The sequence below is a fragment of the Gymnodraco acuticeps genome, unplaced genomic scaffold, assembly GCF_902827175.1.
Source record: "Gymnodraco acuticeps unplaced genomic scaffold, fGymAcu1.1, whole genome shotgun sequence".
NCBI lineage: Eukaryota > Metazoa > Chordata > Actinopteri > Perciformes > Bathydraconidae > Gymnodraco > Gymnodraco acuticeps.
In genome coordinates, this window is record NW_022989975.1 from 173,306 (window position 1) to 187,809 (window position 14,504).

A 14,504-nucleotide genomic window follows, 5' to 3' on the forward strand; every position below is an offset into this window, starting at 1 on the left:
AATAACATAATAAAAATAAATGCAATGCTCAAAACAGCAGCATCCAACCGTCTCCAATCCTTGGATATTACATGTCACTGCATGCATGCACGGAGCAGCTGTAGCGCGGAGATCATCATATCATTCTGTCTTGTATTACTTAAAGGTGGGGTAGGTAAGTTTGAGAAACCGGCTCGAGATACACTTTTTGTTATATTCCATGGAATGCTCTTAACATCCCGATAGCAATGAATATCTTAAGTGCTTTGACAAAAAATTCATCTGTGGAAGCCGTGGCGCTGTAAAAAGCACGACCAATCATCTGAGCCGGCTAAAGTAACTGGATGGCCTACCTGCCTGTCAGCCTTCCATCGGGGCACAAACTGATCTCGTGCCCTCATTGGTCATGTGCGCGTTCGTGTGTGTTGGAGGAGGGGCTCTGTGAGGAAGTGGCAGATTTTCTCCGGTCGTGTATTTTCAAATTCTAGCGCACTCGAGCTGGTTCCTCAAACTTACTTTTTTCATTTTCATGATCTAGTTAGGTGCTTTTTAAGTCCTGTGGGGGGTCACACATTGGATAATATATTGATTTCAAACCATGTCAGTGGGCTGACAATGTCAGCATCAATTATTTTGAAAGTGTAAACGAATCAGTCGATTGTTACTATTAATGATCTGGACATGCAGAAGAGGCTAAAATGATCACAACACATTGTCAACATTCATTTTCCATGTCTCTCTCCTTATTACATTACAACGTTTGTTAAAAGGTAATCCTTCTGACATTGGATGAATGTAATTAACTTTAGTTAACGTAGTTATGCAGCGCCCCCATCGTCAGTAAATGGAAGTACTACAAAGAACCCCGTTTAGTGCAATTATTTCAAAAGTTTTGTTACGCAGCTCGAAAAATATTACAGAGGTCCGGACCTCGGTGACCTCAATGGTAGATACGGCCATGATGGAGAGCACCCACCTTCCCTACAGTTTGCAATCAAAGATGCATTTGCCCGACAATGCAAACATGTTGGTGTTCCTTGCTCGAAAACTTTGAAAAACAGATTTGGATATGGCCTGTTGGGGCTTCTGGGTCTTTGTATGGACAGTGGACTGTACGCTTTACTGTTGTTTTAAGGAGGGTTTGCTTGTGAGACAATGTGTGCTCATATTTATTTATTTATTTATATATATATATATATATATGAGAGAGCTCTGTTTTCCAGCCTGAGTCTATTTAATTGATTGTTTTGGTTGTGTGTGATTTTAATTGATTTGTTATAATTAAATGTATTTGTTTGATTTATTACATATAATTTATATATTTGAATATTATTTCACATTTCATTTGCAATGTTGAATGTCCAATAAAAAAATTCTGTTTCAAAGGATTTACTTATATATTATCATTATGTCAGTGGTCTAAAATGGTCTTACAACGGTGCCGACAATATTATCGTTTATTGCAACAATTTCCGGGAAAATGTATCGTCCAACAAAATTAATTATCGTGACAGGCCTAGTAATCGGTACGTGTAATTACTAGGCGTTATGGTATCAAGTGTGAGAAGTAACTTCAAAATAAGTGCGACCTTTCGGTAAATGTAAAAGGCAATAAAGCATTAGTTCAATAAGATAGTAACAATAAATAAACAACAGAAATTGTAATAAAAATCTTAAGGACATTGTGATGTGGATTTTCAAAATAAAAGGCCTCTTAGATCAGGACATTGTGATGTGGATTTTTCAAAATAAAAGGCCTCTTAAATCAGGATATTCTGATGTGGATTTTTCAAAATAAAAAGGCCTCTTAAATCTCTTAAACGAGCTCTGCTACCTCTTAAATTCAAACTATTCAACCAGGAGAAACACAAGTTAAATTAAATAGTTACTTTATTTGAAAGGAATTACTGTAGCCTAAACGGAGACATTAACACCAAGCCCAACTTCAGTGTGTATAAAGTTATCTTAGTGTGGTCGAACAGTTGTCCTCACCCGTCCTTATATTTGATGACGGTGTCCACGATCTTCTTCATCTTCTTGGTGAGGGCCGAGGGGTTTGGGGAGAGTTTCTCTGCGGGGGGGCGGCCTCGTTTCTTGGCCTTCTTCCCGTCCTCGTCCTTGTCTCTCACTCGGCCGCTGCTGGAGCCAGGCGTCGCCGGACCGCTGTCGTGATCCCGGTCCTTCTTACGCTTCCTGGTCGTCTTTTTGTGACGCACCTCCTCCTCGATGTCCTCCAGATTCCCCTCCTCGATGGCCTGTGGAGAGGAGAGATTATCACAGTTAAATCTGAGCCTAAATGTACTAACAGCAGGATAATGCTTCACGTCATCACCGCTAAGCTAAAGGCGGCTAATGTTGGGCTATAAAAGGAACTACAGCACGGTCACATGACTTCAAGTCACCACCGCTAAGCTAATGGAGGCTAATGTTGGGCTATAAAAGGAACTACAGCACGGTCACATGACTTCACTACCGCTAAGCTAAAGGTGGCTAATGTTGGGCTATAAAGGAATTACAGCCCGGTCACATGACTTCACGTCACCACCGCTAAGCTAAAGGTGGCTAATGTTGGGCTATAAAGGAACTACAGCACGGTCACATGACTTCACGTCACCACCGCTAAGCTAAAGGTGGCTAATGTTGGGCGTGATGACATTTAGTCGTCTCATTTAGACACTTGTTAGCAACTGCTGCTCTCGTTAACCACAGACCTTCTTACAGGCGAACAACCAAAAACACATTCAGAAAAATACTGACTTTGAAACAAGAGTGCTAAAACTAATTTCCTTCCTACACCACTCTAGTGTTTCACTTTGACCTCCTGAGATACAGGGTAACATCTCACCTTCAGCCACTGTTTCTCAGTGAGCGAGTCGCTGTAGTCGACCTCCTTGCGTTGGCGGGATCCTCGTCCGAACAACTTCTCCTCCTCCTCCTCGCAGGTCAGCCTCTCCACCTCAGCGTCGTCCTTCAAGATCCAGCTGGGCATGTCTTCGTCCTCCATCAGACGGGGCTTCCTCTTCGGGTTGCGAGCGTCCTCGCGGCGCCGGTCTAGATCCATGCGCTGGAATAATACAATAAGTGAGGTTTGTTTTTTTCAACAAACAAGGCCATTCAAAGTAGGGTTGCATAATTTGAAAATGTTTTATCATGGTATGATTTGTATAAGATGATCTGCACCAAACAGGATTGTTATTTATCTGTAGAATACTGTTTGCAGCTCCAAAAAAGACATGTTCACATATTTTACCTTTAAAGAGTCCTCTCCTGCTGATGTTCAGGTGTATATCAGTATGTAGTGTCTCTACTTTAAAGAGTCCTCTCCTGCTGATTTTCAGGTGTATATCAGTATGTAGTGTCTCTACTTTAAAGAGTCCTCTCCTGCTGATGTTCAGGTGTATATCAGTATGTAGTGTCTCTACTTTAAAGAGTCCTCTCCTGCTGATTTTCAGGTGTATATCAGTATGTAGTGTCTCTACTTTAAAGAGTGCTCTCCTGCTGATGTTCAGGTGTGTATCAGTATGTAGTGTCTCTACTTTAAAGAGTCCTCTCCTGCTGATGTTCAGGTGTATATCAGTATGTAGTGTCTCTACTTTAAAGAGTCCTCTCCTGCTGATGTTCAGGTGTATATCAGTATGTAGTGTCTCTACTTTAAAGAGTCCTCTCCTGCTGATGTTCAGGTGTATATCAGTATGTAGTGTCTCTACTTTAAAGAGTCCTCTCCTGCTGATGTTCAGGTGTATATCAGTATGTAGTGTCTCTACTTTAAAGAGTCCTCTCCTGCTGATGTTCAGGTGTATATCAGTATGTAGTGTCTCTACTTTAAAGAGTCCTCTCCTGCTGATGTTCAGGTGTATATCAGTATGTAGTGTCTCTACTTTAAAGAGTCCTCTCCTGCTGATGTTCAGGTGTATATCAGTATGTAGTGTCTCTACTTTAAAGAGTCCTCTCCTGCTGATGTTCAGGTGTATATCAGTATGTAGTGTCTCTACTTTAAAGAGTCCTCTCCTGCTGATGTTCAGGTGTTTATCAGTATGTAGTGTCTCTACTTTAAAGAGTCCTCTCCTGCTGATGTTCAGGTGTATATCAGTATGTAGTGTCTCTACTTTAAAGAGTCCTCTCCTGCTGATGTTCAGGTGTATATCAGTATGTAGTGTCTCTACTTTAAAGAGTCCTCTCCTGCTGATGTTCAGGTGTATATCAGTATGTAGTGTCTCTACTTTAAAGAGTCCTCTCCTGCTGATGTTCAGGTGTATATCAGTATGTAGTGTCTCTACTTTAAAGAGTCCTCTCCTGCTGATGTTCAGGTGTATATCAGTATGTAGTGTCTCTACTTTAAAGAGTCCTCTCCTTGCTGATGTTCAGGTGTATATCAGTATGTAGTGTCTCTACTTTAAAGAGTCCTCTCCTGCTGATGTTCAGGTGTATATCAGTATGTAGTGTCTCTACTTTAAAGAGTCCTCTCCTGCTGATGTTCAGGTGTATATCAGTATGTAGTGTCTCTACTTTAAAGAGTCCTCTCCTGCTGATGTTCAGGTGTATATCAGTATGTAGTGTCTCTACTTTAAAGAGTCCTCTCCTGCTGATGTTCAGGTGTATATCAGTATTGTAGTGTCTCTACTTTAAAGAGTCCTCTCCTGCTGATGTTCAGGTGTATATCAGTATGTAGTGTCTCTACTTTAAAGAGTCCTCTCCTGCTGATGTTCAGGTGTATATCAGTATGTCGTGTCTCTACTTTAAAAAGTCCTCTCCTGCTGATGTTCAGGTGTATATCAGTATGTAGTGTCTCTACTTTAAAGAGTCCTCTCTTGCTGAACAATAGCAATAAAAGGGGGATTTCCATAACATTTCAATTAATGGTGAAGCCCTAATTTGTGGACAAAATCCATTAAGCTTCAAGTCAAGTCGCAGGTAGATAATTAAACTACAAAGCACCTTTTAAATATTTCTTTGGGACATACCATGAACAGCTCAAACTCCTCTTCACTTCTGGCGATCATCTGGTTGACGGTTTCGTCATCGGGAACCTCGTCCTCCTCCTGTTGCTGAAAAAATACAAAAACAAAGGATGTTTAGTGACAGAAGGCCAACGGTGATGTATGTAGCACCTCAGAGCCACGTTAGTTCAAATTAATCTACAAGAAAGAGGGAGAAAATAGTTATATAGAGGATTTCATTATTATTTACTAGGGCTGTACCGAAGAAAATAAAAGCTTCTATCGAGGTTTTTTATGAGAATGTGTCACAATATTTCACAAAGTCTTCACCCTAAAATAAAAAACCTCAGACAAAGTAATGTTTCTATATTAGTCAGGGGGGTTTCTAGAAAAATATAGTACGCTACTTTTACTTTACCCTCCTGTTGTGTTTCGATAGATGAGAGTAACGCATGCGTCACTTCCGGGGAAAAATGACGGCTCCGCCCACTTTTGGGGGAAACCAAAGCTGTCAGTTGAACGGCGGTCAATTCAAATTCTGAAGTTTTTTGCCAATCCGATCAGAAATGTAAGAAAACCGTGGATTTGTGGAACTTCAAAGAGCCCGGTTACGATGGCCAGTCAGGCAAACAATTACATTCAATCTTTGGAAACCGACGATCGGGCTCGATATATGGTTAAATATAGCAGTAGGCGATCAATGTCCACAGATGAGAGTAACATCTACGGCCCCGCCCACTTTTGGAGGAAACCAACGCTGTCATTTGAACGGCGATCGAGCCTGAAGCCACAGAGCTCTTCTGTTACCGTCCTTTCTTCTTAGAGGAAGTCCAGAAACACTGAACTCTGGATTTGTGATAAAACTATTATTTTCTGCCTCGCTCATGAGAGTAACAGCTGGAGAAATTACAGCCTCGCCTACTGATTTTAATTTAACCATATATCGAGCCCGATCGTCGATTTCAAATGATTGAATGTAATTGTTTGCCTGACTGGTCATCGTAACCGGGGTCTTTGAAGATCAGACAATCCACGGTTTTCAAACATTTCTGATCGGATTGGCAAAAACTTCAGAATTTGTATCGACCGCCGTTCAACTGACAGCGTTGTTTTCCCCCAAAAGTGGGCGGGGCCGTACTTTTCGCCCGGAAGTGACGTAGGTGTCATCTATAGACATCCATAGTTTTTGAATTTTTTTTCCGTGTCCTTTGTTTATTCACTGCAGTTATTCATGTGTCAGTAGTCTGAGACTTTGTTTACAGCTTAAAAGGGTGTTAAATAACATTTGGTCCATAATTGTGTTATAAAACCAAAGTAAGGGGTGAGAAACAAACACGACAGGAGGGTTAAATATAAAAATCGGAGTACTTCTTCAACATTGGGCGTAAAGGAAGGATATTAAGGAGCTCAGAAAACCTGTCAAATGTGGAAAGGAATTAGACAGAGACAGACAGAGAAGGGGAAAGAAAGACAATGAGACTGGAGGCAGGGTGTGTGTGTGTGTGTGTTGTGCATCAGGACCCACCCATGCTTTGGGCCGGGCTCCTGCCTGCGCCCCGACCTCATCTTGCTCCTCGGTCTCCAGGATGGCCTGAAGGAAGGCGCGGCGCTCGCAGCCCGAAGACTTCTGGTCGAACATCCCGGCCTGGATGACCTTCTGGTCCACGTTCAGCTTGTACTTGGCGGCGGCCAGGATCTTCTCCTCCACGCTGTTGACGGTGCAGAGGCGGAGGACGCGCACCTCGTTCTGCTGCCCGATGCGGTGAGCTCTGTCCTGGGCCTGGAGGTCCTGGAGGAGAGGAACACACGAGGGTTAGTTTATTTATCCTTTACTCAAGTACTGTAGGAGCCGCATTTAAGTTTATTTTGATTTATTTGGAACCTTTATTAATGCATTTTTCTGTTTCAGTGAGAGGTGTGCTTTGCTCAGGTGAAGGGGGCGGGGCTTTAAGTTGGAGGTGCGGTGTGTGACGGGAGAGCAGCAGCAATACCGTCATTGACACGCAGACGCAACCTTATTCTTGGTCAAATACAGATTATTAGGATCTGCTGTTTAAGTTTATGTTAAATATTGTTTTCGTATTTTGTTTTGCTGGAAATAAACGTTGAAAAGCAACTGAAACGTCCAGTGGATTGTGTACTGCGAGTCTGACACTGCTTCCGAGGCCCAAGCTCTACATGTGGCCAAGAACAATAACTTTTTAGGTGAAGGTTACAAGACAAACTTTTTGGGATTTTGGCCACTACAAGTACAGATACTCGTGTTTAAAAATACTCTGGTGAAAGTAGAAGTACTGACTAAACTTCTTTCCTCAAGTCAAAGTAAAGAGCTTTGAAATGTACTTCAGTAAAAAGTACCCATAACTAGCAGCTGCTTTAAAGAGTACCTGACCTCCCTTTATATTAATAGAACAATAATGTCATTGTTAGCTAATGAATGTTTCCATGCTGAACAACGGCAACATGACAACGTTTCCATTGGTCCCTCTTCTTCAGAGAAGACCAGGAAATGATGGATACACGGATCGTGTTCAAATCAATAGGCACGCAATGACTCTAAATCAGGGGTCGGCAACCTCTTTGATATGAAAGTGCCATAAAAAATATATAATTGGGATCAGTGTGCCGACGATCGTGAACTGTGAGCAGGAGGGCGGGGGAGCCTGTGTGGACCTCTTTCACCTGTCAGCGCAACTTACATGACGCGGTTTAAACACATTTAAATAATTGGTTTAAACGGCATAATAATAATAATGACGACCGTCCGTTCTGTGATTCTCCAGAACACACAGATGGCCAGTCCGCCCCGGTGTAGCATATTACTTTCGATGAGAGATGAGCAGATATCCACTGGGCTTTCAACTAAAGACACAGCCCCTCCTTATGGGTAATGCAATTTGTGAAGTCCCGGCGCGCTCCGGTCTGTTTGTAATGGTCAAAATAATATAAAGTAGCACAAACAGATGATCAAATCCAAGGGGGCGAAGCTGGTCTGTCGCACAAGAACGGTTCTTGAGATGAATACAAATGCTGAAAGAAGGGTACTTCTTACTCAAAGCAGGCAAGACAGTCTTTGTAAAAATGGCTCAAATTAGGTTATCTCTGCACCCTTTGAGTTGTATGTCCTTTCCCACTATGACTATGTATGTCATTAAGTATGGTATTCCTGTCATGCTGTGTTTTTTCTTTATTATTGGCTGTTCTGTTTGTCTTCCAGGTTGGAAAAGGGAAGCATGATTTCCACCCCAAAGAAATCTGTACTATTGCTAACACTACAAAAACTCTAATTCTTGCCCAGTATATGCGTCTAATATCTAGTCAGAATGTGTCTCTACACCTGCTATAAGACACAATAACTTCAGAAGTGACACTGCAGTGAGATATAGGGTCTTGTTTTTAGACAAAGCCTCATCTTGTTGAGTCAAAACATCTTATTACGAGTTGTATCTCAAATGAAACGCATGTTTTTTTACATATTTATTAGAAAATCACCAATTAACATCAGAACAAAGAACACTTTTGAGCATTTATCTAAATATCCCTTCTTATTTCAAGACATCTTACCAAGCTAATTTTCACTTGTTCTATTGGCAGATATTTGTACTTATTTCAAGTGAGAACACCTTGTTTTTGGAGCAGCATTTTTTCCAGTGTACACTTGTATGCTTCTGCTCAATACAAATATTTGAAACAGGTTATCTCAGTACCTGATGTGGGTTCCAGTCGCTGTCGTAGATGACCACGGTGTCAGCTGACTGCAGGTTGAGGCCCAGACCTCCAGCCCTGGTGCTCAGCAGGAACACAAAGTTGTCCGAGGCCGGGTCGTTGAAGGTCTTCAGGAGCATCCCACGGTCCTCTGCCTTAGTGGTTCCTGTGGGGGGGAGGAGAGATTAAGAGTGTGAAGAAATAATAATAAAGCTTCATTTTCATACCACACATGCAGCTCAGAGTGCTTTACAAAATTGCGACACATTACAAGTTAAAAATAAACACAAAATTCCCTTCAGATTATTTGTTAAAGGTACCATGTCATGCTTTTCCGGTTAGTACTCGTCCCCTTGTGTGTTATGAAGGTTTTTATGCAAGTGAACGGTCTGCAGAGTCAAAACCCTCAAAGTACACCATGTAGCGAGTAAAACTCTAACACAGAAAATACCTCCCCAAAACGCCTCGTTGGAGATACGTCACTGTCCATTGTTTACTTCCTGGGTATTGTGATGTAGGAATGGCCAGTTGCCGCGCCCAGAGCTATGACGCGATACGGTCATGCGTTACCCGGAACCAAATGGACCAATCCGCGGAGCCGTTACGTTAAGCCCCCGCTGATTGGTCCAAATTGAGCAATCCACGGACTTCCTCACACACTCAGTGCAGGCAGCTCTGCTGATTTCTCCTCCCTGCTGCAGGCTGATAACAGACAGTTGGGATCGTGGCGAAATTCTCTCTGCAGACCCATTCTCTCTGCAGACCCATTCTCTCTGCAGACCCATTCTCTCTGCAGACCCATTCTCTCTGCAGACCCATTCTCTCTGCAGACCCTTTCTCTCCGCAGACCCGTTCTCTCCGCAGACCCGTTCTCTCCGCAGACCCGTTCTCTCCGCAGGACCCCGTTCTCTCCGCAGACCCGTTCTCTCCGCAGACCCGTTCTCTCCGCAGACCCGTTCTCTCCGCAGACCCGTTCTCTCCGCAGACCCGTTCTCTCCGCAGACCCGTTCTCTCCGCAGACCCGTTCTCTCCGCAGACCCATTCTCTCCGCAGACCCATTCTCTCCGCAGACCCATTCTCTCCGCAGACCCATTCTCTCCGCAGACCCATTCTCTCCGCAGACCCATTCTCTCCGCAGACCCATTCTCTCCGCAGACCCATTCTCTCCGCAGACCCATTCTCTCTGCAGACTAGTGCTGTAGCGACGCGTCGACTTCAAAAGATCGTCGACGACATATTTCCGCGTCGACGCGTCGCCACCATAGACTGTATGACGCCACACACACGTGGGTCACCCAAAGCAACAAGCAGTTCGCAATCGCACTTCAAACACAATGGAGACTGAAACGGCTACCACCTCCTCCTCACAGGATTGCGCACGAAGCCCTCAAACGAAAACATCTCGCCCCAGGTCTTCAAAAGCATGGGAATATTTTAAAGTTAGTCCAAAACGCAAAGATATTTATATATTTATATCTCACTGAGACTGCTGCTTGACCGGAAGCAGCAGCTAGCTGTGGTGGCAACCATTAGCAGCTAGCATTTGCTCTCCGATTTAAAATGGAATTATGGATTATAAATTCAATCATTTTTTTATACATAGACGTTAAAAACCTATGGATTAACCGATTCAGCCGCGTTTTTTCTCATTTTAATGCCATTGAACACGTATTTTGATCAGATTGACAGCTACGGCGGTGAGACGATCTCCCTAGAAGCTCTGTGAAGGTACGTGTTGTGATGACTGTATTTGCTTCCCCTGTCGCGATCCGGATCACTCAGTGATGATACTATATACCTACATAATCTGTGGAGTCTCAGCTTTAAATCGGATATCTTGTATGTGCAGCTACGATAAGTAATAAGGGTACTTTTATCTTGAGATCTGTGCCAATGTCCGTTAGCATTTTTCGCTCAGGGGTCATTTAGATGCTTCTTATGAGACTTGTGTTTTGTTTTGGTAAACATGGTTTGTATCGTCAGTTAGCTGAGATTATTTCCGTTAATCTGGTATAACACATTAATAGGTTCTTAAATATTAAGATCCCCTGAGACACAGTATCGTGAACATTTTTTTTTTTACATTACGTTTTTTATGAATTGAACAACAGAAAAATAATCGTTCGATTAGTCGACTAATGGATCAAATAATCGCCCGATTAATCGTTTTCAAAATAATCGTTTCCCCCCCAGCACTACTGCAGACCCGTTCTCTCTGCAGACCCGTTCTCTCTACAGACCCGTTCTCTCTGCAGACCCGTTCTCTCTACAGACCCGTTCTCTCTGCAGACCCGTTCTCTCTGCAGACCCGTTCTCTCTGCAGACCCGTTCTCTCTACAGACCCGTTCTCTCTACAGACCCGTTCTCTCTACAGACCCGTTCTCTCTGCAGACCCGTTCTCTCTGCAGACCCGTTCTCTCTGCAGACCCGTTCTCTCTGCAGACCCGTTCTCTCTGCAGACCCGTTCTCTCTGCAGACCCGTTCTCTCTGCAGACCCGTTCTCTCTGCAGACCCGTTCTCTCTGCAGACCCGTTCTCTCTGCAGACCCATTCTCTCTGCAGACCCGTTCTCTCTGCAGACCCATTCTCTCTGCAGACCCATTCTCTCTACAGACCCATTCTCTCTGCAGACCCATTCTCTCTGCAGACCCATTCTCTCTGCAGACCCGTTCTCTCCGCAGACCCATTCTCTCTGCAGACCCATTCTCTCTACAGACCCATTCTCTCTGCAGACCCGTTCTCTCTGCAGACCCGTTCTCTCTGCAGACCCGTTCTCTCTGCAGACCCGTTCTCTCTGCAGACCCATTCTCTCTGCAGACCCATTCTCTCTACAGACCCGTTCTCTCTGCAGACCCGTTCTCTCTGCAGACCCATTCTCTCTGCAGACCCATTCTCACAGCGTTTATCAACCTTTTTCTTACTCAATATCAAGCCACGCTTATTGTTTTTACTTCGGCTGTGACTTTGTGTGTGCTCAGGATGAGTTTGGCTGTGTTTCGCTGTGTATCGCTAAACAAGGAAATAACACCTCCACGGAGCTTAGCGCGATTCACAACGTCCCGACCAATCAGAGCACACTGTGCTCACAGGGAGGGTGGGGGCTGGTGCTATTGGAGCTACAACCAGCCGTTAAAGGCAGAGAGTGAAATTCAGTGAATACACGTAGTTTACAGAGATGCTGTTTGAGAAACCAATGTGAGTTTGGAAAATTGCACAATATAAATCTATTCTAATAGACCTCAACAATGGAAATATGATCAGTGGAAATGGCCATGACATGGGACGTTTAAGAACTTTACAGGTTCATGCAGCAAAATATAACATTTTAACAGGTTAGGAGACACAAGGAGGTAAAAGGTATATGATAATAAAAAGGGAATCTTTGAGGCAAACAAACATTTATGATACATACACGTTTTGTTCAGCAGGAAAATCTACCCACATTAACACCTCTTAATAATTTCTATAAAGGAACTACAGCACGGTCACATGACTTCACGTCACCACCGCTAAGCTAAAGGTGGCTAATGTTGGGCTATAAAGTTACTACAGCACGGTCACATGACTTCACGTCACCACCGCTAAGCTAAAGGTGGCTAATGTTGGGCTATAAAGGAACTACAGCACGGTCACATGACTTCACTTCACCACCACTAAGCTAAAGGTGGCTAATGTTGGGCTATAAAGGAACTACAGCACGGTCACATGACTTCACGTCACCACCGCTAAGCTAAAGGTGGCTAATGTTGGGCTATAAAGGAACTACAGCACGGTCACATGACTTCACGTCACCACCACTAAGCTAAAGGTGGCTAATGTTGGGCTATAAAGGAACTACAGCACGGTCACATGACTTCACGTCACCACCGCTAAGCTAAAGAAGGCTAATGTTGGGCTATAAAGGAACTACAGCACGGTCACATGACCTCACGTCACCACCGCTAAGCTAAAGAAGGCTAATGTTGGGCTATAAAGGAACTACAGCACGGTCACATGACTTCACGTCACCACCGCTAAGTTAAAGGTGGCTAATGTTGGGCTATAAAGGAACTACAGCACGGTCACATGACTTCACGTCACCACCGCTAAGCTAAAGGTGGCTAATGTTGGGCTATAAAGGAACTACAGCACGGTCACTTGACTTCCCGTCACCACCGCTAGGCTAAAGGTGGCTAATGTTGGGCTATAAAGGAACTACAGCACGGTCACATGACTTCACGTCACCACCGCTAGGCTAAAGGTGGCTAATGTTGGCTATAAAGGAACTACAGCATGGTCACATGACTTCACGTCACCACCACTAAGCTAAAGGTGGCTAATGTTGGGCTATAAAGGAACTACAGCACGGTCACATGACTTCACGTCACCACCGCTAAGCTAAAGAAGGCTAATGTTGGGCTATAAAGGAACTATCAGAGATGTAACTAGTGGTCAGGAGGAGTCTCACCATCCAGACGCAGGTACTTGAAGCCTCGGAAGGCGAAGTAGTCCTCCATGATGGTCATGAGCGTGGTCATCTGACAGAAGAGCAGTACTTTGTGGTTGGTGGCACACAGCTTTGGCAGGATACGATCCAGCAGCTCAAATTTACCAGAGGCGCGATACAGGTCGGGGCTGGGCGGGTAGAAATGAACAGAATGAGCCAATATATTTCCACTTCCTGTGACTAAACATAAACCATATCAAGATGTACTCACCCGCTCACGACTCCTCCAGAGTAGCCGAGATGCTCAGAGAAAGACTCCTGTAAAACAAACACAAAAGCGGTCATATATTTCAGCATTATCCATTTCCCCCCAAAATCCTCTCAACAACATTGATAGGAATGCCATATAAAGAGTGCCATTTAAACAAACCACAACTCATGCAGGTCTGTCTGGGTTGTTACATTTTTATGACGGAGTGCTAATGCGGACTATAAATCAAGCAACATTTTAAGAGCCAGAAAAAAATCCTCAGTTTCTAATCTTCTTGTGAGCTTTAGATATAATGTGTAGATTACCTCGATGTGCTGGAACATGTAGGGGTGGTTGCAGATCTTCCTCAGCTGCATGATAGTGTTCATCAGGGTCTTCGTGCCACCTTTACCCTGAAGAAGGAAAAACAAAAACACCTTTTAGTCTCAGTTTTTTGGCTTTAAAATTGTTAATATAATAATAATAATAAGTCTCCTCTTCTCACCTTCTTGTCTTTTTCTGAGCCGTCAGTGAGCAGCACTCCCTTGGCCTGCATGTGTCTGTAGAGAACTCTCTGCAGGGACGACATGTCGCACTTTATCACGTACTCCACCTGGAAGACAACAACAAGAGGGGGGAAATTACAAAGACACCACATTATACAGAGCTGGGAAGTAATGGAGTAGAAATACTTTGTTACTGTATTAAGTACATGTTTCTGGTATCAGTACTTTACTCCACTACTTATTTTTTGACGACTTGTTACTTTGACTTCTTACATGTTGAACTCAAATACCTGTACTTTCTACTTCTTACATGTTGAACTCAAATACCTGTACTTTCTACTTCTTACATGTTGAACCAAATACCTGTACTTTCTACTTCTTACATGTTGAACTCAAATACCTGTACTTTCTACTTCTTACATGTTGAACTCAAATACCTGTACTTTCTACTTCTTACATGTTGAACACAAATACCTGTACTTTCTACTTCTTACATGTTGAACTCAAATACCTGTACTTTCTACTTCTCACATGTTGAACTCAAATACCTGTACTTTCTACTTCTTACATGTTGAACCAAATACCTGTACTTTCTACTTCTTACATGTTGAACACAAATACCTGTACTTTCTACTTCTACATGTTGAACTCAAATACCTGTACTTTCTACTTCTACTTACTTTGAACTCAAATACCTGTACT

General features: G+C 43.3%; 1 protein-coding gene across 1 annotated transcript in view; it reads right to left on the minus strand.

Moving 5' to 3' along the window:
* smarca4a (SWI/SNF related, matrix associated, actin dependent regulator of chromatin, subfamily a, member 4a) overlaps positions 1-14,504 on the minus strand; it is a 51,325-nt gene that overhangs the window by 7,012 nt on the left and 29,809 nt on the right. Inside the window, 9 exon segments of the mRNA XM_034211237.1 lie at positions 1,972-2,234; positions 2,825-3,043; positions 4,941-5,024; positions 6,442-6,705; positions 8,624-8,787; positions 13,068-13,234; positions 13,318-13,364; positions 13,623-13,709; positions 13,802-13,909. Coding sequence (XP_034067128.1) covers positions 1,972-2,234; positions 2,825-3,043; positions 4,941-5,024; positions 6,442-6,705; positions 8,624-8,787; positions 13,068-13,234; positions 13,318-13,364; positions 13,623-13,709; positions 13,802-13,909 — 1,403 coding nt within the window.